This window comes from Macaca nemestrina, chromosome 17, assembly GCF_043159975.1.
Source record: "Macaca nemestrina isolate mMacNem1 chromosome 17, mMacNem.hap1, whole genome shotgun sequence".
Lineage (NCBI taxonomy): Eukaryota > Metazoa > Chordata > Mammalia > Primates > Cercopithecidae > Macaca > Macaca nemestrina.
Window position 1 is genome coordinate 85344512 of NC_092141.1, and position 23352 is coordinate 85367863.

General features: G+C 45.9%; 1 protein-coding gene and 1 non-coding gene across 5 annotated transcripts in view; one reads left to right on the top strand and one right to left on the bottom strand.

The window, feature by feature from the left end:
- LOC105469198 (phosphoribosyl pyrophosphate synthetase associated protein 1) overlaps window positions 1–23352 on the bottom strand; it is a 51871-nt gene that overhangs the window by 8614 nt on the left and 19905 nt on the right. For all 4 annotated transcript variants that reach the window (XM_071083612.1, XM_071083614.1, XM_071083613.1 and 1 more), the window contains 4 exons: window positions 14152–14324; window positions 12416–12531; window positions 11910–11965; window positions 10605–10750 (listed from right to left, as the gene is read on the bottom strand). In XM_071083612.1, the coding sequence (XP_070939713.1) occupies window positions 10605–10750; window positions 11910–11965; window positions 12416–12531; window positions 14152–14324 (491 nt within the window). The remainder of the gene's footprint in view (window positions 1–10604; window positions 10751–11909; window positions 11966–12415; window positions 12532–14151; window positions 14325–23352) is intronic.
- On the top strand, window positions 7701–7804 carry LOC139359704 (small nucleolar RNA U13). The gene has a single exon (XR_011616066.1). It is a non-coding gene; the product is annotated as a small nucleolar RNA U13 (small nucleolar RNA).

Consider the following 23352-nt stretch of genomic DNA (forward strand, 5'->3'; position numbering starts at 1 on the left):
ATACAACTTCTCTTTTAACAAATTACTCTAAAATGAGCTTCTCAACCTTAGCACTTCTGACATTTTGGACTAGGTGATTATCGCACTGTAGGATGCTGAGCATCATGGCCTTTACCTACGAGATGCCAGCAGCACCCCAGCTCCCATGGTTGTGACAACCAGAAACATCTCCAGACATTGCCAAATATCCACTGTGAGGCAAAACTCACCCGTGGGCAAGAAGTAGTGCTCTAAATAATGGGTTTGGCCAGGTGCGGTGGCTCACACCTGTAATCCCAGCACTTTGAGAGGCCAAGGCAGGGGGATCACGAGGTCAGCAGTTCGAGACCAGCCTGGCCAAGATGGTGAAACCCCGTCTCTACTAAGAATACAAAAAAATTAGCTGGGGGCAGTGTCAGGCACCTGTAATCCCAGCTACTTGGGAGGATGAGGCAGGGGAATCACTTGAACCCGGGAGGTGGAGGTGGCAGTGAGCTGGAATCGCACCACTGCACTCTAGTCTGGGTGACAGAGCAAGACTCTATCTCAAAAAAAAAAAGAATGGATTTGAGGAAAATAAAATAGTTCATCTCCCTAAAAAATGCAAAGGTTCTCAGGTTGAATATTTATTCTGTCATAACCATTCTAAGATCTTAAACTAAATTACCAACAAATGAACCACTGGAACACACTGGATAACTGACATACAGATGTAAAGCATATTTAATTTAGGAGGCGCAATTTATTACACATACAAGAAATAATTTTTTCAGAATTTTCTTGGCTAAGCCTATTAGAGTCACACAAAACAATGTGATGATAACTGTGGAAGCTGCAATGTAAACACACCAGTATGTCTAGAAGTAATGCAGTTCTTTTCCTATGACTCATAAAGATGACTGCCAGGAAAACCATGGTTACGACCATTAAGCAACAAAGCAACATCCTCAGAATAAATAATCTCACCATATAAAATACTCTGATAATACAACATCTATCAAAGTAACCTCTGACCCAGTAATTTTATTTCTCGGTCTTTTTTTTTTTTTTTTTTTTCTTTTGAGATAGGAGTATCACTCTGTCACCCAGGCTGGAGTACAGTGGCGTGATCTCAGCTCACTGCAACCTCCGTCTCTCAGGTTCAAGCAATTCTCCTGCTTCAGCCTTCCAAGCAGCTGGGATTACAGATGTGTGCCACCACGCCTGGCTAATTTTTGTGTTTTTAGTAGAGACAGGTTTCACCATGTTGGTCAGGCTGGTCTCGAACTCCTGACCTCGTGATCTGTCTGCTTAGGCCTCCCAAAGTGCTGGGATTACAGGTGTGAGCCACCACAACCAGCCTATTTCTTGGTCATTATCCTACAACATACTCAGCCGCTTACAAAAGGACATAAAGTCAAGGTTACTCACAGGTAGTAACATCTGGCAACTGAGCATGTCCACCCTGAACCCAAATCTTGGTTTCTTTTTTTTTTTTTTTTGAGACGGAGTCTCGCTCTGTCGCCCAGGCTGGAGTGCAGTGGCGCGATCTCCGCTCACTGCATGCTCTGCCTCCGGGTTCATGCCATTCTTCTGCCTCAGTCTCCCGAGTAGCTGGGACTACAGGCGCCCGTCACCACACCCGGCTAATTTTTTGTATTTTTAGTAGAGATGGGGTTTCACCGTGTCAGCCAGGATGGTCTTGATCTGACCTCGTGATCCGCCTGCCTTGGCCTCCCAAAGGTTGGGATTATAGGCATGAGCCACCACGCCCGGCCCCAAATCTTGGTTTCTAAATACCATTCTCAGCTGGTCTGATGCTAATGGGTTATCAATACTTACTAATATTAGTGTTACTAAAAAGTTGGCATACGGCCGGGCACGGTGGCTCAAGCCTGTAATCCCAGCACTTTGGGAGGCCGAGACGGGCGGATCACGAGGTCAGGAGATCGAGACCATCCTGGCTAACCCGGTGAAACCCCGTCTCTACTTAAAAAAAAAATACAAAAAAACTAGCTGGGTGAGGTGGCAGGCGCCTGTAGTCCCAGCTACTCGGGAGGCTGAGGCAGGAGAATGGCGTAAACCCGGGAGGCGGAGCTTGCAGTGAGCTGAGATCTGGCCACTGCACTCCAGCCTGGGCGACAGAGCGAGACTCCGTCTTAAAAAAAAAAAAAAAAAAAAAAAAGTTGGCATACATTCCAGCACTGCTAAACCTGACTGATTTATTTTTTTTCCTAGACCGAGTCTTGCTCTGTCACCCAGGCTGGAATACAGTGGCACCATCTTGGCTCACTGCAACCTCCGCCTCCTGGGTTCAAGCGATTCTCCTGCCTCAGCCTCCTAAGTAGCTGGGATTACAGGTGACCACCACCATGCTTGGTTAATTTTTGTATTTTTAGTAGAGATGGGGTTTCACCATGTTGGCCAGGCTGACCTCGTGATCCGCCCTCCTCAGCCTCCCAAAGTGCTGGGATTACAGGCGTGAGCCACTGTGCCTGGCCTGACTGATTTTTAAAAATAAATAAATACCATTCTCCAACTAAAGGTATAAGGGCTCCTTGGAGAAATGGCCAAGTACAGTGCTAAGAAATTACAAGATGAGGCCGGGCGCGGTGGCTCAAGCCTGTAATCCCAGCACTTTGGGAGGCCGAGATGGGCGGATCACGAGGTCAGGAGATCGAGACCATCCTGGCTAACCCAGTGAAACCCCGTCTCTACTAAAAATACAAAAAATTAGCCGGGCGTGGTGGCGGGCGCCTGTAGTCCCAGCTACTCGGGAGGCTGAGGCAGGAGAATGGCGGGAACCCGGGAGGCGGGGCTTGCAGTGAGCCGAGATCGCGCCACTGCACTCCAGCCTGGGTGACAAAGCGAGACTCCGTCTCAAAAAAAAAAAAAAAGAAATTACAAGATGAACACGGGGCGTAGTAACAGCAGAAAAGTAAGGGAGTCTCCAAAAGTGATGGGGACATGCCAAAAGAACACAGGAGGCAGCTGGAAGGAGCTCTCTCTGGCCAAATATGAGACAAACTGAGCATTAAAATAAAAGTAGGCTGGGTGTGGAGGCTCACATCTGCAATCCCAGCACTTTGGGAGGCCAAGGCAGGCGGATCACCTGAGGTCAGGAGTTGGAGACCAGTCTGGCCAATATGGCGAAACCCTGTCTCTACTAAAAACACAAAAATTAGCCGGGCGTGGTGGGGCACGCCCATAATCCCAGAAACTTGAGAGATTGAGTCACAAGAATCACTTGAACCTGGAAAGCAAACGTTGCAGCGAGCCAAGATGGTGCCACTGTGCGCAGGGCAGGGCAGGGCAGGGCTCGGCTCTTTGTTGCCCAGGTTGGAGTGCAGTGGCACGATCTCGGTTCACTCCAACCTCTGCCTCCCAGGTTCAAGTGATTCTCCTGATTCAGCCTCCCAAGTAGCTGGGACTACAGGCACACACCACCATGCCTGGCTAATTTTTTTTTTTGTATTTCTAGTAGAGACAGGGTTTCACCATGTTGGCCAGGTGAGTCTCGAGCTCCTGACCTCAGTTGATGCGCCCACCTCGGCCTCCCAAAGTGCTAGATTACCAGATAATACAATTTTTACAAATTGAAGTTTGTGGCAACCCTGTGTCAAGCAAGTCTACGGGCGCCATTTTTCTCTCTCTCTCTCTTTTTTTTCCTTTTTTTAAAGACAGGGTCTCGCTCTATAACCCAGGCTGGAGTGCAGTGGTTCGATCTCGTCTCACTGCAACCTCTGCCTCCTGGGCTCAAGGGAACCTCCCACCTCAGCCTGCCGAATAGCTGGGACCACAGGTGCATGCAACACCTGGCTAATTTTTTGTACTTTTTGTAGAGACAAGATTTCGCCATGTTGCCCAGGCTGGTCTCGAACTCCTGGGCTCAAGTGATCCTGCCACTCTGGCCTCCCAAAGTGTTGGGACTACAAGCATGAGCCACCGTGCCCAGCCTGGGAGCCATTTTTCTAACAGTATGTGCTCATTTCATGTTTCTGTGTCACATTTTGGTAATTCTTGCAGTATTTCCACTTTTTTCATTATTGTTACGTTTTTTCTGGTATCTGTAACCAGTGATCTTTGATATTACTACTGCAATTGTTTTGGGGCAGCATGAACCAAGATCACATAAGACAGCAAACTGGCTGGGTGCAGTGGTGGCTCACACCTGTAATCCCAGCACTTTGGGAGGCCGAGGCAGGTGAATCATGAGGTCAGGAGTTCAAGACCAGCCTGACCAACATGGTGAAACCCTGTCTTTACTAAAAATACAAAAATTAGCCAGGTGTGGTAGAGCGCGCCTGTAATCCCAGTTACTCAGGAGGCTGAGGCAGGAGAATTACTTGGACCCGGGAGGCGGAGGTTGCAGTGAGCTGAGATCCAGAGCAAAATTCTGTCACTGGAAAAAAAAAAAAAAAGACAGCAAACTTAGTAAATGTGTATTCTGACTGCTCCACTGACCTGCTGTTCCCGTCTCTCTTCCTCTTGTTGGACCTCCCTATTCCCTGAGATACAACATATTGAAATTAGGCCAATAACCCTCCAATGGCCTGTAAGTGTTCAAGTGAAAGGAAGAGCCCCATGTCTCTCACTTTAAATCAAAAGCTACAAATAATCAAGCTTAGGGTGTCGAGAGCCAAAAGCTAAACCTCTTTAGTCAAACAGCCAGGTTGTGAATGCAAAGGAAAAGTTCATGAAGGATATTAAAAATTTGACTCCAGGGAACACACGAATGATGAGAAAACAAAACAGCCTTATTACGGAACCAGAGAAATCTGAGTGATCTGGATAGAAGATCAAACCAGCCACAAAATTCCCTTAAGCCAAAGCCTAATCCAGAGCAAGGTTGGTTCGTGAAGTTTAAGGAAAGAAGCCATTTCCGTAACCTAAGAGTGCAAGGTGAAGTAGTAAGTGCTCATGTAGAAGCTGCAATAAGTTACTCACAAGATCTAACCAAGATAATTGATAAAAGTTCAAACAGGCCGGGCGCGGTGGCTCACGCCTGTAATCCCAGCACTTTGGGAGGCCGAGGCGGGCGGATCACAAGGTCAGGAGATCGAGACCACGGTGAAACCCCGTCTCTACTAAAAATACAAAAAATTAGCCGGGCGCGGTTGTGGGCGCCTGTAGTCCCAGCTACTCGGGAGGCTGAGGCAGGAGAATGGCGTGAACCCGGGAGGCGGAGCTTGCAGTGAGCCGAGATCGCGCCACTGCACTCCAGCCTGGGCGACAGAGCGAGACTCCGTCTCAAAAAAAAAAAAAAAAAAAAAAAAGATAAAAGTTCAAACAATATCAAACAACAGGCCAGGCGTAGTGGCTCACACATGTAATCCTAGCACTTTGGGAGGCCGAGGCAGTCAGATCACTTGAGGTCAGGAGTTAATGACCAGCCTGACCAACATGGTGAAACCTCATCTCTACTAAAAATACAAAATTAGCCAGCCATGGTGGTGCATGCCTGTAATCCCAGTTACTCAGGAGGCTGAGGCAGGAGAATCGCTTGAAACTGGGAGGTGAAGGTTGTGGTGAGCCAAGATTGTGCCACTGCACTCCAGCCTGGGCAACACAGCAAGACTCCATCTCAAAACATATATATATATGTATATATATATATCTCAAACAATAGTCTTTCAACAGCTCTGACGGAGATATACAAGGAGATTTGCATTGGTTTCATGCCCACTAATACAACATCCATTCTGCAGCCCATTGATCAAGGAGTAATTTCAACTTCCAAGTCTTATTATTAGCAGTAATAATAGGCCAGGCGCGGTGGCTCACACCTGTAATTCTAGCACTTTGGGAGGAGGCCGAGGTGGGCGGATCACAAGGTCAGGAGATTGAGACTATCCTGGCTAACACAGTGAAACCCCGTCTCTACTAAAAATACAAAAAATTAGCCGGGCGTGGTGACAGGCGCCTGTAGTCCCAGCTACTCAGGAGGCTGAGGCAGGAGAATGGCATGAACCCGGGATGAGGAGGTTGCAGTGAGCCAAGACTGTGCCACTGCACTCCAGCCTGGGTGACAGAGCGAGACTCCATCTCAAAAAAAAAAAAAAAAAAGTAATAATAGTAAGGTGATCCTCCCACCTCACCCTCCCACACTGTCAAGAATACAGGCTGAGGTGGGAGGATTACTTGAGCCAATGAATTCGATACCAGCCTGGACAACAAGACAAGACCCCGCCTCTACTAAAAATTTCTAAAAATTAGCTGTGTGCTAGGCACAGTGGCTCATACCTCTAATCCTAGCACTTTGGGAGGCCAAGGTGGGTTGATTGCTTGAGCCCAGGAGTTCAAGACCAGCCTGGACAACATGGCAAAACCCCATTTCTACAAAAATTAGTTAGGTGTGGTGGCACGCACCTGTTGTCCCAGCTTCCAAGCTACTCGGGAGGCTGAGGTGGGAGGATCACCTAAGCCTAAGGAGATAGAAGCTGCAGTGAGCAGTGGTTGCACCACTGCACTCCATGTCTGGGCGACAGAGGGAGACCCTGTCACTGTACTCCAGCCCGGACAGCAGACAGAGACCCCGCCTCTAAAATAAAATAAAAAGAAATCCATTTGGCTGGGCGTGGTGTCTCACTCCTATAATCCCAGCACTTTGGGAGGCCGAGGCAGGCAGATCACCTGAGGTCAGGAGTTTGAGACCAGCCTGGCCAACATGGTGACACCCTGTCTCTATTAAAAATACAAAAATCAGCTGGGCATGGTGGGGCACACCTGCAATCCCAGAAATTCGAGAGAATGAGGCACAAGAATCACTTGAACCAGGAAAGCGGAGGTTGCAGTGAGCCAAGGTCGTACCACTGTACCTGGGTGACAGAGCAAGACTCTGTATCAAAAAAAAAAGAAAGAAAAAAAAGAAATGCATTTTATAAGACAATAGATGCCATAGATAGTGATTCCTCTGAAGGATCCAGACAAAGTAAATTGAAAATCTCTGGAAAGGATGCACCATTCTAGATGCCATGAAGAATATTCATGATTCAGGGGAGGAGGTCAAAATATCAACATTAACAGGAGTTTGGAAGAAGTTGGTTCTAACCCTCATGGATGACTCTGAGGAGCTTAGGGCCTCCATGGTAGAAGTAACTGCAGATGTGGTGGAAATAGCAAAAGAACTAGAATTAGAAATGGAACCTGAAGCTGTGACTGGGCTGCTTCAATCTTATGATAAAACTGTAATGGAGAAGGATTGTTGCTTTTATGGATAAGCAAAGAAAGTGGGTTTTTTTTTTTTTTTTGAGATGAATCTACTGCTGGCGAAGATGCTGTGAACACTGCTGAAATGAAAACAAGGATTTAGAAGTATTACAAAAATTATTTGGTAACACAGTGGCAGGGTTTGAGAAAAGCAACTACAATTTTGAAAGTAGTTCTTTCGGCCAGGCATGGTGGCTCACACCTGTAATCCCAGCACTTTTGGAGGCCAAAGCCGGGTAGATCATCTGAGGTCAGGAGATCGAGACCAGCCTGGCTGACATGGTGAAACCCCATCTCTACTAATAATACAAAAATTAGCTAGGCATGGTGACACACATCTGTAATCATCTGTAATCCCATCTACTCAGGAGGCCGAGGCAGGAGAATTGCTTGAACCCAGGAGGCAGAGGTTGCAGTGAGCCGAAATGGTGACTGCACTCCAGCCTGGGTGACAGAGTGAGATTCTTGTCTAAAAAAAAAAAAGAGAGAGAGAGAAAGTAGTTCTTTCTTCTGGGTAAAATGCTATCAGACAGATCCTTTTATAGTTCCTAAGTGTGATCATTGGGTGTTCACGCTCACATGTGAGATGTGCTACCCTTGAACCTTGTTAGAACATCAGCACATTACCTGGTTGACTTTTTTTTTTTTTTGAGACAGTCTCGCTCTGTCGTCCAGGTTGGAGTGCAGTGGTGCGATCTTGGCTCACTGCAAGCTCCGCCCCCCCGGGTTCACACCATTCTCCTGCCTCAGCCTCCTGTGTAGCTGGGACTACAGCGCCCACCACCACAGCCAGCTAATTTTTTTTTTTGAATGGAATATTTACAGTTAAAACATAGTCTTAATTACAAAGGGGGAAAAAAAAAAAAAGAATAACTTTACAGTGGAGAAACCTGCCACAGAAACCTTAACCAACTTATCAGAATGCACGTCACCAGTAATGGGACACATCACATGTTTTCCGTGATTTTCTGCCAAAAATGCATAACCTGAATCTAATCCTGAGGACATAAACAAGCCCCAATTAAGGGATAGTCTACAAAATCACTTGATCGCACTGTTCAAAAGTATCAAGGTCATAAGAAAAACAAAGAATAGAGCAGCCATTCCAGATTAAATGAGACTAAAAAGAAATGACAAGTAAATGCAATGTGTGATCCTGGGTTAGGTCTTGGACAAGAAAACAAGTTTATTCTTTTGCTCTAAAGGACACTGCTGGGACCACTGGTGAAACCTAAGTAAAGTCTGTAAATTACACTGTTATAGCAATGTTAGCTTCCTAGGTCTGACAATGATACTCTGGTTATATAAAAGAGTCTTTTGTCTTTATATATGTACATGTAGGTATTGAGGAATGAAGGGACATTACGTCTGCTACTCACCCTCAAATGGTGAAAAAAAACCCAAGTATATAAATGTTAAATTTGGGAACTCTGAGTGAAGAGCATATGCTGGAAATCTGTACTATTCTTCTTTTTTTTATTTTTTTTTTTGAGACAGAGTCTCGCTCTGTCACCCAGGCTGGAGTGCAGTGGCACGATCTCGGCTCACTGCAAGCTCCGTCTCCCGGGTTCACGCCATTCTCCTGCCTCAGCCTCCCGAGTAGCTGGGACTACAGGCGCCCGCCACCTTGCCCGGCTAGTTTTTTGTATTTTTTTTAGTAGAGACGGGGTTTCACCGTGTTAGCCAGGATGGTCTCGATCTCCTGACCTCGTGATCCGCCCGCCTCGGCCTCCCAAAGTGCTGGGATTACAGGCGTGAGCCACCACGCCAGGCCTACGAGTTCAGTCTTAAACAAAATTAAAAAAAATAAAAATAGGCCAGGTGCAGTGGCTCACGCCTGTAATCCCAGCACTTTGGGAGGCCAAGGCAGGCGGATCACAATGTCAAGAGATAGAGAACATCCTGGCCAATAAGGTGAAACTTCGTCTCTACTAAAAATACAAAAATCAGCCGGGCGCAGTGGCTCACGCCTGTAATCCCAGCACTTTGGGAGGCCGAGGCAGGTGGATCACGAGGTCAGGAGATCAAGACCATCCTGGCTAACACGGTGAAGCCCCGTCTCTACTAAAAATACAAAAAATTAGCCGGGCGTGGTGATGGGCGCCTGTAGTCCCAGCTACTCGGGAGGCTGAGGCAGGAGAATGGCGTGAACCCGGGAGGTGGAGCCTGCAGTGAGCCGAGATCGCGTCACTGCACTCCAGCCTGGGCGACAGAGCGAGACTCCATCTCGAAAAATAAATAAATAAATAAATAATAAAAACACAAAAATTAGCTGGGCGTGTTGGCACGCACCTATAGTTCCAGCTACTGGGGAGACTGAGGCAGGAGAAGCGCTTGAACCCGAGAGGAGGAGGTTGTAGTGAGCCAAGATTGCACCACTGCACTCCAGCCTGGCGACAGAGCAAGACTCTATCTCAAAATAAATAAATAAATACAAATAAAAGTTACCTGATCCCCAAAGCCTGGTATTTGATCAACAGATGTCACCCAGCTTACCATAATATAAAAGCTTAAGATTTCACACCATCACATACAACTTTTTTACTAAAGCAAAAATTATCGAATATTGTCTGAATGCTGAGTGCTACGCAGAACTGTCCATACACAGTCTACAAATGCGTACAACACAACTCCCTTTTACAAAAGAGGAAATCGGGCCTGGTATGGTGGCTCACATCCATAATCTTATGTAATCTTGGCATTTTGGGAGGTCAGGACAGCAGGACTGTTTGAGCACAGAAGTTCCAAACCAGCCTGGGTAATGTAGGGAGACCCCGTCTCTATTAAAAAAAAAAGAAAACTGTCCAGGCATGGTAGTGTACCCCTAGAGTCCCAGCTACCCAGGAGGTGGAGGTGGGAGAATCACTTGCGCCCAGGAGGTTGAGGCTGCAGTGAGCCATGACTGTGCCACTGTACTCCAGGCTGAGCAACAGAGTGAAATCCTTTCTCAAAACATAAAAAAGGCGGAGGATAGCAAATACCATTCCATTATTTAAATACAACAAGACAGCATATATCTACATAGTCGGTAACTCCTAGTCATTCAGACTACTTAAAACTTTCTTCAGGGCCAGGCGCAGAGGATCATGCCTGTAATTCCACCACTCTGGAGGCCAAGGCAAGCAGATCATGAGGTCTGGAGTTTGAGACCAGCCTGGTCAACATGGTGAAATCCTGTCTCTACTAAAAATACATTTTTAGCTGGGGGTGGTGGCACACACCTGTAATCCCAGCCACTCAGGAGGCTGAGGCAGGAGAATTGCTTGAACCCAGGAGGCTGAGGTTGCAGTGAGCCGAGATCACGCCACCGCACTCCAGCCTGGGCGACAGAGTGAGACTCCGTCTCAAAAACAAAACAAAACAAAACAACAACAATAAAAACAAAAAAAAACTTTCTTCAATTTACAACTAAAATAAAAACACAGAGCTCATCTTACACGGTAACTCCAGGCCCGGGTGCACAGTCGCATTTTTGACCATAGGTGGGGAGTGACGACCATCGTCCATGTCCAGTTCCGTGCACTGAGCTTCCCCGTGGATGACAGCCAAACCCAGACGCAGTCTCTCCGCATAGGACTGGGCCCTAGAAGGACAAAGGGAAATGGTGAAACTGACAGGAAGAAATCCCACATATCACTACTGCATCACTTTTTAACCACAAAATGAAAATATGTAACATTTCAGGGACATGCAAAGGCATTATTTATATAAATGAGAATGTGAGGCCCAGGTCAGAATGTAAATGCCTCAAAGGGCACATGAGTTAGCGTCTGGGATTTTATCTGATTCTAGATACTTTTTTTTTTTTTTTTGAGACAAAGTCTCACTGTCACCCAGGCTGGAGTGCAGTGGCATCAACATGGCTCACCGCAGCCTCAACCTCCTGGGGCTCAGGTGATCCTCCCAGCTCAACCTCCCAAGTAGCTGGGACCACAGGAATATGTTATCACAACTGGCTAATTTTTGTATTTTTGTAGAGACAGGGTCTCACTATGTTACCCAGGCCAGTCTTGAACCCCTGGGCTCAAGCGATCTCCCGCTTTGGCCTCCCAAAGTGCTGGAATTACAGGCGTAAGCCACCCCGCCCAGATCTGATTCTAGATAATTTTGATTCTATCCTTTGTCCAATATTCTTAATAGTCATCTTCAGAAGAGAGAACAACGTTAAAAACCATTGCCTGGGCCGGGCACAGTGGCTCACGCCTGTAATCCCAGTACTTTTAGAGACCGAGGTGGACAGATCACCTGAGGTCAGGAGTTCAAGACTAGTCTGGTGAACACGGTGAAACCCCGTCTCTACTAAAAATACAAAAAATGAGCCAGGAGTGGTGGCAGGTGCCTGTAATCCCAGCTACTGGGGAGGCTGGGGCAGGAGATGTGCTTGAATTGAACCCAGGAGGCAGAGGTTGCAGTGAGCCGAGATCAAGCCATTGCACTCCAGCCTGGGCGACAGAGTGAGACTCGCTGAAAAATGCTCATAGCCTCATTGATTTCCTTTCTCTGGGAACTTGAAGGAACTTTGTTTTCCCAGAGGAAAGCTGAGCAACTCAGCAATCATGTGTGTTGTCTGGAGGCTGGAGATAAAGCTGTGTGTGGCATGGGACATGGCAACGAGGAAGGGGTTAACATGAGAGCCAATGGGTTTTCACAGGCCACGAGTGACAGCCTCTGGATTCCAAAGCAGCTCATTCTGGCTTTGGGAGCACTCAGGAGGGATCAGGACCCATGTCTAGCTTACTTACCTCTTTGCAGCATCAGGAGACTTAGCTACAATGACTGCATTTCTGTAATTTGGAATCTAGATTTGAAGGAAAAATAGAAAATACTGAAAAGTTATCAGAAAATAACACCTGGATGCTGGTATTCAAGTTCTTATAACAATGATCCAAACTAGTCATCAAATATGCTAGAATTTTAGCCACAAGTTTTAGATTTTTCAATATTTATCAATTAACATCATTGCAAAAAGCACTCCATCAAGAATTTTAAAAAAATAATTCTTATTAAAACCTTCATTTTAGAAAACATAAGCAAATTGCTAAAGATACGTAGGAAAAAAAATCCATTTTTAGTGTCTTTTAAAGCTATGATCCTCCACGACTAAAGCTGACCCTGTCTGCTGCCTCAGGCATTGCGACTTAAGGGAGAACTCATTTGATGCGCCTTTCAATATCGAAATCTGATACCAGAGAAAAACTAAATAAGATCTCTTTTGAGGACAATGGGGTGTTTGCTGGTGGTTCCTCACTTCTTCCTGGATATACTGAAGCAGGAAAGGTGAGGCTCTAAGGTTGTCCACGGGAAAGCTGAAAAAGCCTTGTATTTCCTTTTGATGAAGATCCATAGTGATAATGTGAGTTAAACCTGAAATTTTAAAACAAAAAATTACAAAGTTCACCCCTACAGGTTAATGGCTACAGTGGACCTAAACTACATGCTCAACTCCTGCTTCCTACCAGCAGACTGAAGACAGGGGGTGCTGTGATTAAGCACTGCAATCACAGGCTTGATTGTTAACTTTAATAAAGCCTTAATGTGGAGAAGACCACAACTTTCCAATGTAGAGAAGGCTACAACCTTCCACATGGACAAAGAACTAAAGCTGAGAAAGTAGGAATTACTGACTATTGGCTTGGTCCAGAAAATTGAGAAAAGAATAATGTGGCAGAAGCAAAACTATGAATATGGAATTAATATCAAAGAGATGTAAAAAACAGTAAGGCCTTTATTAAAGAATCTTGAAAGAAAGGATAAAGAACTGCAGCGAAGGCAAAAAGTAGTAAGAACACAAAAACAAATATACATATTAGAAGAAAAGAAACTCATGTAACACAAAGATATTGAAGTTTAGAATAATTTCTGTATGTGATAAAGAATGTTTCAAGTACTCTTATAGAAAAACAGTGAAGAGATCCTCTTATAATCAAGAGTACTGAAGAGGAAAAGGTACATATATAAACACATTGCAAATGGTCAAAGGTCACAGCAAAACTTCCAGAGCATAGAACCAGTATTACTTGTTCTTTCCAGAAATATTATACTTTTTTGGACAGAAGGAAATTCACATACAGTTGACCATCTGGATCTACGAGTTCCACGTGGGGATTCAACCAAACACAGACTGAAAATGTAGTTAGGCCTACAATGGTTGTGTCTGTACTGAGCAGGTATGAAATTTTTTTTCTCGTCATTATTCCCTAAATAATGACAGTTATAACAACAATTTACATAGTATTTATACGGTATTCGGTATTTATAAATAATCTCCAGATGATTGTGTTGGTTATATGCAAATACTATGGCATTTTATATGAAAGACTTGAGTATCTTTGGGTTTTGGTATCTGCTGAGGAGCCGGGGAAGGGGGAGATAGGTTCCTGGAACCAATCCTACAAGGATATCGAGGGAGGACCATACATTTCATTCTGAGGACATAAATACATGTTAAAGTTTTAGAATAGACATCAGATGAATAGAAACCCAAATGTAAAATACTACATTGATTTACAGGCCAGAAAGTGTGCCCCCGCTACATAAGGAGAATAAAGCAATGAAAATGAGCTGCTATGTAGAAAGGCAAAGGTGGGGGAGAGGTAGTAAAAGAAAATCCAGCTTGAATACTATGAACAAAAATGGAATTTAGCTAACAAAGCAGGTACAGAAATCCAGACCTGAAGATCAAAAGATCACATAAGAATGCCAAGACTGCCAGCTAAGAATTTAACGATGACAAGATGAAATAGAAGATATATGACAGATGACAGAGAAGAGAAGACACTAAAGCAATGGTATTCTAAAGTAAGACGAAGCGAATAAGGGAAAAAACAGAATTTCTAACCAAGCTCACATATCCTTAGCCAAAACTGTTCAAAAGGAAACAAACACTCAGATCCCAAATTGGGTATCTGAGGTATGAACTAAGCCCGACTAGGAAAGCGCCCTAAAGGATCATGCTGGAACCCCAGGGCCCCGGCGCACACTCACCTGCTTTTGCCAGCATGGATGCTAGCAGCTTGCACACAATGGAACCTCTCTTCCTCATCTTGCTCTGCTTGCTGTAGGGGAAGTAGGGGATGACCCCAATAATATTCCTGGCACAGGCAGTCTTCAGTGCGTAAGCCATGATGAGCAACTCCATCACAGCTGTATTCACATCTCTGAAACAGTCCAAATTTGTATTTGGGGATTAACTCCATTTATAGAAAAGATCTTGACTTTATCAACTTAACATGGGCAGCCAGACGGGTGTTGTGGGAATTTTACCATCATACTAGCTTACAATGGTACCTCATGAAGGCAGGGGAAGCTTTCCAACTTTTTGTAGCTGAGTAAGCCCCAGCTTTCATCTGAGGTTACTCCTATTCACAGCATAGTTAACCCACTCTCACATTTGCCTGGGTCTCTCGTGTGTCATACGGGGTTACTGCAGTGGCATCTGAAGCAACTGCTGGTGACCAGAGTTACCCAACACCTGCTGGCAGCCTCCCAGGGATTTGGGCTTAGGCCAGTATGAATGCCAAGAACCCACCTGCCCTTCCATTTAGCTGCCATTAACAGAAAGATTTGGTCTTTCTTCTCATTGGGTGTGGTGAGGTCTTGGAACATAATTTTTTTCTTTTTTTGAGACGGAGTCTCACTCTGTCGCCCAGGCTGGAGTGCAGTGGCATGATCTCAGCTCACTGCAACCTCCGCCTCCCAGGTGCAAGCAATTCTCCTGTCTCAGCCTCCCAAGTAACTAGGATTACAGGCATGCACCACCACACGCAGCTACTTTTGTATTTTTAGTAGAGACGGGGTTTTACCATGTTGGCCAGGCTGGTCTCAAACTCTGGACCTCAGGTGATCCAACTGCCTCAGCCTCCCAAAGTGCTGGGATTACAGGCATGAGCCACTGTGCCCAGTGAGAACTTAATTTTCAAAAACCTCCCTAGATGCTGGATACAGTGACTCACGCCTGTAATCCCAGCACTTTCGGAGGCCGAGGCAGGCAGATCACCTGAGGTCACGAGTTTGAGACCAGCCTGGCCAACATTATGAAACCCTGTCTCTACTAAAAATATAAAAATTAGCTGGGCATAGTGGCACACGCCTGTAGTCCCAGCTACTGGGGAGGCTGAGGCAGGAGAATCACTTGACCCTGGGAGGTGGAGGTTGCAGTGAGACGAGATCGCGCCACTGCACTCCAGCCTGGACGACAGAGTGAGACTCTGTCTCAAAAAACAAAACAAAACTCCCTGGACCCTTCCTTCCCTGACATATAAATTCCTGACAAAGATTACCCTGAGAGACAAAAAATGAAACATGAATCTGAAAGATAGTAGAAGGAAAGGCTACTTCCAGTGATTATAAATTTAGATTGTTAGCTTTTGCCAAGGATAATCAAACCTAATGTAGACTCTGTATTCATTCATTGATTCACTCACTTACTCACTTACTAAGAAATGGTCTCACCCCTGTCACCCAGGCTGGAGTGCAGTGGTACAATCATAGCTCACTGCAGCCTCGAACTCCTGGGCTCAAGTGATGCTCCCACCTCAGCCTATCAAAGCACTGGGATTATAGGCATGCACCACCATTCCCAGTCAGGCTCTGCCTTTAAAAATGGGTGAGAGAGCCTTGAAATCCTTCCAGGACGCTCTCTCAGTATTCACTTCTCACGTTAGCTTCCTCCTGCTCTTCCCTGGACTATCCACGCATCCTCAAACATCCCCATCTTGGGGCGGGGGTGAGGGTCAAGACTGTATCTCCTTCCCCTTCCCCATGTCCTCAGTTCATACCCATGGCAGCAGGTTCTTCAGGTACCCATTCTTGAACAATTATCAGCTCTACACTGACATGTAGGTGATGCTGCCCTCATTACAGCAAAGTGGAAAGCCTGCCATACACAGAGTTAACGTTTGCTGAATAGGTGACTGAATGAAATACTCAGCAAGAGATGCCTTCTGGCTTGAAGGGTAATCGAGCCATTTCCTCCCAGTCTCTTACAATTTATGTTGACACTTCTCTCTAAGGCAGAGTGGGAGTGAGCGATTTCAAGGACATCCTTTTATTCTGACAATGTTTTCCACTTCCAGGTTCAACTCCTGGAACTTCCAATTTCACCCTTGTAATTTAGATTTTTCTTAACGAATGCAAGCATTCTGTGATTTAAAAAAACAAAAACAAAAAAAAACAAAAACACAGCACTTTGGGAGGCCGAGACGGGCGGATCACGAGGTCAGGAGATCGAGACCATCCTGGCTAACACGGTGAAATCCGTCTCTACTAAAAAATACAAAAAACTAGCCGGGCGAGGTGGCGGGCGCCCGTAGTCCCAACTACTCGGGAGGCTGAGGCAGGAGAATGGCGTGAACCCGGGAGGCGGAGCTTGCAGTGAGCTGAGATCCGGCCACTGCACTCCAGCCTGGGCGGCAGAGCGAGACTCCGTCTCAAAAAAAAAAAAAAAAACAAAACCAAAAACAAACAAAAAACATTTCTCCCTGAGGAGACTGATGCAGGGCTCAACTTCAAGACAACTAAGATATTCCTTTGAGACTGCTAATCCATTTCCATTATTTTCCAGTTACCTTTTTTTTCCCCCTCTCAATAAATTGGAGCATTTTTCTCCTTCAGCCTTCCAAATTAATAATGCCAAGTCTGGCATCAAAAGGTCAGATAATCTTTGGTAGAATCAAAGCAATTATCAAACACTTTCGAGGAACTTGGGAATTCATAATAGTCAATTTTAGTTCATCATCCATGCAACACATATTTAATGGGCAACTTGAGTCAAGCACTGTGGTAGGTAAACAAGGCAGACCACCTCTAGGGAACGCCAGAGGCCATCTGGGACCACTCTCGAGGTAATCATTCTTCCCAAGAAGGAGCACATCTGACTCATGCAAGAATGTGTGGTCCCCTTCCCAGAGACTTTTTTTTTTTTTTTTTTTTTGAGACGGAGTCTCGCTCTGTGGCCCAGGCTGGAGTGCAGTGGCCGGATCTCAGCTCACTGCAAGCTCCGCCTCCTGGGTTCACGCCATTCTCCTGCCTCAGCCTCCCGAGTAGCTGGCACTACAGGCGCCCGCCCCCTCGCCTGGCTAGTTTTTTGTATTTTTTAGTAGAGACGGGGTTTCACCGTGTTAGCCAGGATGGTCTCGATCTCCTGACCTCGTGATCCACCCATCTCGGCCTCCCAAAGTGCTGGGATTACAGGCTTGAGCCACCGCGCCCGGCCGAGACTTTTTGTTTAAAAGATTTTCTTTTCTTTTCTTTTTTGTAAGAGACAGGGTCTCACTATATTGCCCCGGCTGGTGCTGAACTCCTGGGTTCATGCAATCTTCCCATCTCAGCCTCCCAAAGTATTGGGATTACAGGCATGAGCCACCATACCCAGGCTTGCTGTGGCTTCATAAACCAGATCCCAATACCCACAATGTGTTTGGAGTCAGTTAATTTAGTAGCTTCTGTAAGCGTTATCTGTTCAAGTAGTGTGGTTTTTTGTTTGTTTGTTTTGTTTTGGAGATGGAAATTCATTTTTGTCACCCAGGATGGAGTACAATGGTACAATCTCGGCTGACTGCAACCTCTGCCTCCCGGGTTCAAGCAATTCTCCTGCCTCAGCCTCTCAAGAAGCGGAGATTACAGGCACCCGCCACCACACCCAGCTAATTTTTGTATTTTTAGTAGAGATGGGGTTTCACCATGTTGGCCAGGCTGGTCTCGAACTCCTGACCTCAGCTGACCCACCCACCTCAGCCTCCCAAAGTGCTGGGATTATAGGCATGAGCCACCACACCCAGCCTCAAGTAGTGGGTTTTTAGCTGTCTTTGTCATAGACAATACACAAGTGGACCAAGGGCAGTAGCTTATGCTTGTAATCCCAGCACTTTGGGAGGCCAAGGCAGGAGTACTGCTTGAAGCCAGGAGTTTGATACCAGCCTGGGCAACACAGCAAGACCTTGTCTCTACAAATAAAATAAAATTTAAAAATCAGCCAGGCACAGTGGTGCTCACCTGTAGTCCTAGCTATTCAGGAGGCTGAGGTGGGAGGATCCCTCAAGCCCAGGAGTTAAAGGCTATAATGAGCCGTGACTGTGCCACTGCATTCCAACCTGGGCAACAGTGAGACACCATCTCTCAAAAAACACACACAAAAAAATAAAAACAAAATCAAGTAAAATACCCAAGTGTATGATACCATGAGTTTTGGAGAACAAAGCACAAGGGAGGCCCAGATAGTAAAACATTAATGAACAAGATAAACAATTTTTGAGAAGTCTTGATTTCAGGGTAATGTTTCTTTCATTAATAAGCAATTTCTGGGCTGGACACAGTGGCTCATGCCTGTAATCCCAACACTTTGAGAGGCCAAGGCAGGTGGATTACCTGAGGTCAGGAGTTGGAGACCAGCCTGACCAACATGGTGAAAGCCCGTCTCTACTAAAAATTAAATAGCTGGGCATGGTTGCAGGTGCCTGTAATCCCAGCTACTTGAGAGGCTGAGGCAGGAGAATTGTTTGAACCTGGGAGGCGGAGGTTGCAGTGAGCCGACATCATACCACTGCACTCCAGCCTGTGCTACAGAGCAAGACTCCTTCTCAAAAAAAAAAAAAAAAAAGCCAGGTGCAGTGGCTCACACCTGTAATCCCAACACTTTGGAAGGCTTAAGGCAGGCAGATCACCTGGGTCAGGAGTTTGAGACCAGCCTGACCAACATGGAGAAACGCCCATCCCTACTAAAAATACAAAATTAGCCGGGCCTGGTGTCGCATGCCTGTAATCCCAGCTACTCAGAAGGCTGAGGCAGGAGAATAGCTTGAACCTGGGAGATGGAGGTTGTGGTGAGCCAACATCATGCCATTGCACTCTAGCCTGTGCAACAAGAGCGAAACTCCATCTCAAAAAAAAAAAAGAGCAATTTTCCATGAGGTTTTTATTTTCCATTTTTCCAAGGGAAAATTCAACATCCTCCAGCCCAGGGCTAAAGAAAGCCCCACACCTCACCCCTTATTGGTCAGAAAGGTGACAAAAGGGGCTTTGTCACACTGGCTTCACTGAGAGACACTGGACAAATCGGACACCAGGCAGTTACTCTGTGAACTAGCAGGGTGAAGAGAAATTGGCTGGCAGTCTCTGCTTTGTTTATCTGTTCCCTGAGAATGTTCCAAGACACCCTGGCTAGCTCTTGTAGTCTTTATCTCTAAGTAGCACATTCTTAATTGTTTTACCAACTACTTTTCTTTCTTCTTTTTTTTTTTTTTTTTTTTGGAGACAGAGTCTTGCTCTGTCCCCCAGGCTGGAGTGCAGTGGCACGATCTCGGCTCACTGCAAGCTCCATCTCCTGGGTTCAGGCCATTCTCCTGCCTCAGCCTCCCGAGTAGCTGGGACTACAGGCACCTGCCACCGCACCTGGCTAATTTTTTCTATTTTTAGTAGAGACGGGGTTTCACCGTGGTCTCGATCTCCTGACCTTGTGATCCGCCTGCCTCAGCCTCCCAAAGTGCTGGGATTACACGTGTGAGCCACCGCGCCCGGCCCTTTCTTTTTTTTTAAATAGAGAAAGGTCTCACCATGTTGCCCAGGCTGGTCTTGTACTCCTGGGCTCAGGCGATCCTCCTGCCTTGGCTTCCCAAAGTGCTGGCAGTACGGCTTAAGCCACCATGCCCAGCCAACCAACTACTTTTCTTTCCCCTAAGAAAACCACATCCTATATTAAGCCCAGACCTTACTGCTCTAGCATTTTGGACAGGCAAAAACTAACCTGAGGTGAGGAAATAGGCATGGTATGTATACGCATTCATTAAACTAGCCAGGCTTCCAAAAGAGAGACCAACACCATAGCTGGAAGTAATGGGGGAGAATTTACCCTCCTCCCAACTGTAACAATTAATCATCTGCAGCAGTTGTAAATTTGTTGTTGTTGTTGTTTTGAAACTGGGTCACTGTCACCCAGGCTGAAAGGCTAGAGTGCAGTAGCACCATCTTGGCTCACTGCAACCTCTGCCTTCCAGGTTCAATCGATTCTCCCACCTCAGCCTTCTGAATATCTGGGATTACAGGCACCCGCCACCATGCCTGGCTAATTTTTTTGTGTTTTCAGTAGAGACGGGGTTTCACCGTGTTGGCTAGGCTGGTCTCAAACTCCTGACCTCAACTGATCCGCCTGCCTCGGCCTCTCAAAGTGCTGAGATTACAGGCGTGGGCCTCCGTGCCCAGCTGTAAATGTTATGTTAATGAGTCCTCTTACTTTACATCAACACACTAGAACTTGTACATAAACACAAAAATTATCCTTTAAAATGTACTTTATAAGCTTCATAATCAACACACTAGAACTTGTACGTAAACATAAAAATTATCCTTTGAAATATACTTAAGCTTCATATTTTACTTAGTTCCATTGCTTGGTATATCTGGAAAATCTTTTGAGTATCACACAGTTCAATTACCCAAAATAATCATTTTGTTCTGAATGGCTTTTTGTCATTTCCAAAAATTAAACCTATCGTCAAAGACCAAAAATTTGCTATTATTAGAACAGTCAAAAGAAATATGCTGCAAGTTTGGAAGCGGTAGTTCCAAAGCTATTCCAAGCAAAAACAGAACCAAAAAAAGGGATCTATGTTATTTTAGAACAACAGCTCCGAAGGCAATAAGCTTAATGACTAAGCTTTGGTCTGTTTGCCTAAAATTAGCCTTATTACTTTAGGCAATGCCCCCTTCCTCCTAACAACAGAAAAACCTGTAAAATATATTCCTTCATCTATGTAACTGCAGATAATATTAAAAAACCAGATCGAGGCCGGGCGCGGTGGCTCAAGCCTGTAATCCCAGCACTTTGGGAGGCCAAGGCAGGCGGATCACGAGGTCAGGAGATCGAAACCATCCTGGCTAACACGGTGAAACCCCGTCTCTACTAAAAATACAAAAAAATTAGCCGGGTGTGGTGGCAGGCGCCTGTAGTCCCAGCTACTCGGGAGGCTGAGGCAGGAGAATGGTGTGAACCCACGAGGCGGAGCTTGAAGTGAGCTGAAGCTTGCAGTGAGCCGAGATCGCGCCACTGCACTCCAGCCTGGGGGACAGAGCAAGACTCCGTCTCAAAAAAAAAAAAAAAAAAAAAAAAAAAAAAAAAAAAAAAAACCAGATCGGGCACAGCGGCTCACGCCTGTAATCCTAACATTTTGGAGGCCGAGGCAGGTGAATCACCTGAGGTCAGGAGTTCGAGACCAGCCTAGGCAACATGGAGAAACCCCATCTCTACTAAAAATACAAAAATTAGCTGGGTGTGGTGGTGCACATCTGTAATCCCAGCTACTTGGGAAGCTGAGACAGGAGAATTGCTTGAACCCAGGAGGCAGAAATTGCAGTAAGCTGAGATTGTGCCACTGCACTCCAACCTGGGCAACAGAGCAAGATTCTGTCTCAAAAAATAAAATAAATTAATAAAACAGAATATAAAATATAAAATAAAATAAAATAAAAAATTGGGCCAGGCACAGTGGCTCATGCCTGTAATCCCAGCACTTTGGGAGGCCGAGGTGGGTGGATCACCTGAGGTCAGGGGTTCAAAACCAGCCTGGCCAATATGGTGAAACCCCATCTCTACTAAAAATACAAAATTAGCTGGGCATGGTGGTGCATGCCTGTAATCCCAGCTACTCGTGAGGCTCAGGCAGGAGAATCACTTGAACCTGGGAGGCGGAGTTTGCAGTAAGCCGAGGTCATACCACTGCACTCAGCCTGGGCAACAAGAGAGAAACTCGTCTCAAAAAAAAAAAATTAAATTAAATTAAATTAAATTAAATTAAATTAAATTATCTCTGTTCTTTAGTTGGTACTAAAGTATCCAGTACTCAAGCACTACAAGAACTAGTTTATTGGCTGGGCATGGTGGCTTACGTCTGTGAGTACTTTGGGAGGCCAAGGCAGGTGGATCACCTGAGGTCAGGAGTTTGAGACCAGCCTGGGTAACATGGCAAAACCCCGTCTCTACTAAAAATACAAAAATCAGCTGACTGTGGTGGCACACGCCTATAATCCCAGCTACTCCGGAGGCTGAGGCAGGAGAATTGCTTGAACCTGGGAGGCAGAGGTTGCAGTGGGCTGAGATCGCGCCATTGCACCCCAGCCTGGGCAACACAGCAAGCCTCCGTCTCAAAACAACAACAAAAAAGAACTAGTTTATTGTGACAAACCTAATAACCTTCTTTATGGGCTGCACACGCGCACAAAACAACACATCCATCCTCTGTCTTTTTTCCAAATTTTTCCTTTCTTCTTCCATCCCTATCAGCTTAAAAGACAGAGGAAATGCCCGGTGATATTTTTGCTTTGATGCTCTTAAACTGAACCACTGGGAAGAGACTTGCAGCTTTTAAATAATCTCAACACCAAATACACATAAAGGAACTTCACCATCTTCAGGACAGGGTTCTGGTTTTCAGAAGTACTCATTTATACCTATGTGCCTTTTTCAACAGGAAAGGTGCCTTTCCATGTTGACATGCATGTAAAATTGTCATTGTTATTATACAAGACTGTCTCTTTGCTGCAACTCCATGAAGTGCTCACTACTTCTTCCTTTGGTCAAAATTTCGTTTTTCTTTTTTTTTTTTTTTTTGAGACAGAGTCTCGCCCTTTCGCCCAGGCTGGAGTGCAGTGGCGCGATCTGGGCTCACCTCAAGCTCCGCCTCCTGGGTTCATGCCATTCTCCTGCCTCAGCCTCCCCAGTAGCTGGGACTACAGGCTCCCGCCACTATGCCCGGCTAATTTTTTGTATTTTTAGTAGAGGCGGGGTTTCACTGTATTAGTCAGGATGGTCTCGATCTTCTGACCTCGTGATCTGCCCGCCTCGGCCTCCCAAAGTGCTGGAATTACAGGCGTGAGCCACCATACCCGGCCCTTTTTTCTTTTAAATAAAAGCCTAGCGGCCGGGCGCGGTGGCTCAAGCCTGTAATCCCAGCACTTTGGGAGGCCGAGACGGGCGGATCACGAGGTCAGGAGATCGAGACCATCCTGGCTAACACGGTGAAACCCCGTCTCTACTAAAAAATACAAAAAACTAGCCGGGCGAGGTGGCGGGCGTCTGTGTTCCCAGCTACTCGGGAGGCTGAGGCAGGAGAATGGCGTAAACCCGGAAGGCGGAGCTTGCAGTGAGCTGAGATCTGGCCACTGCACTCCAGCCCGGGCCACAGAGCCAGACTCCTT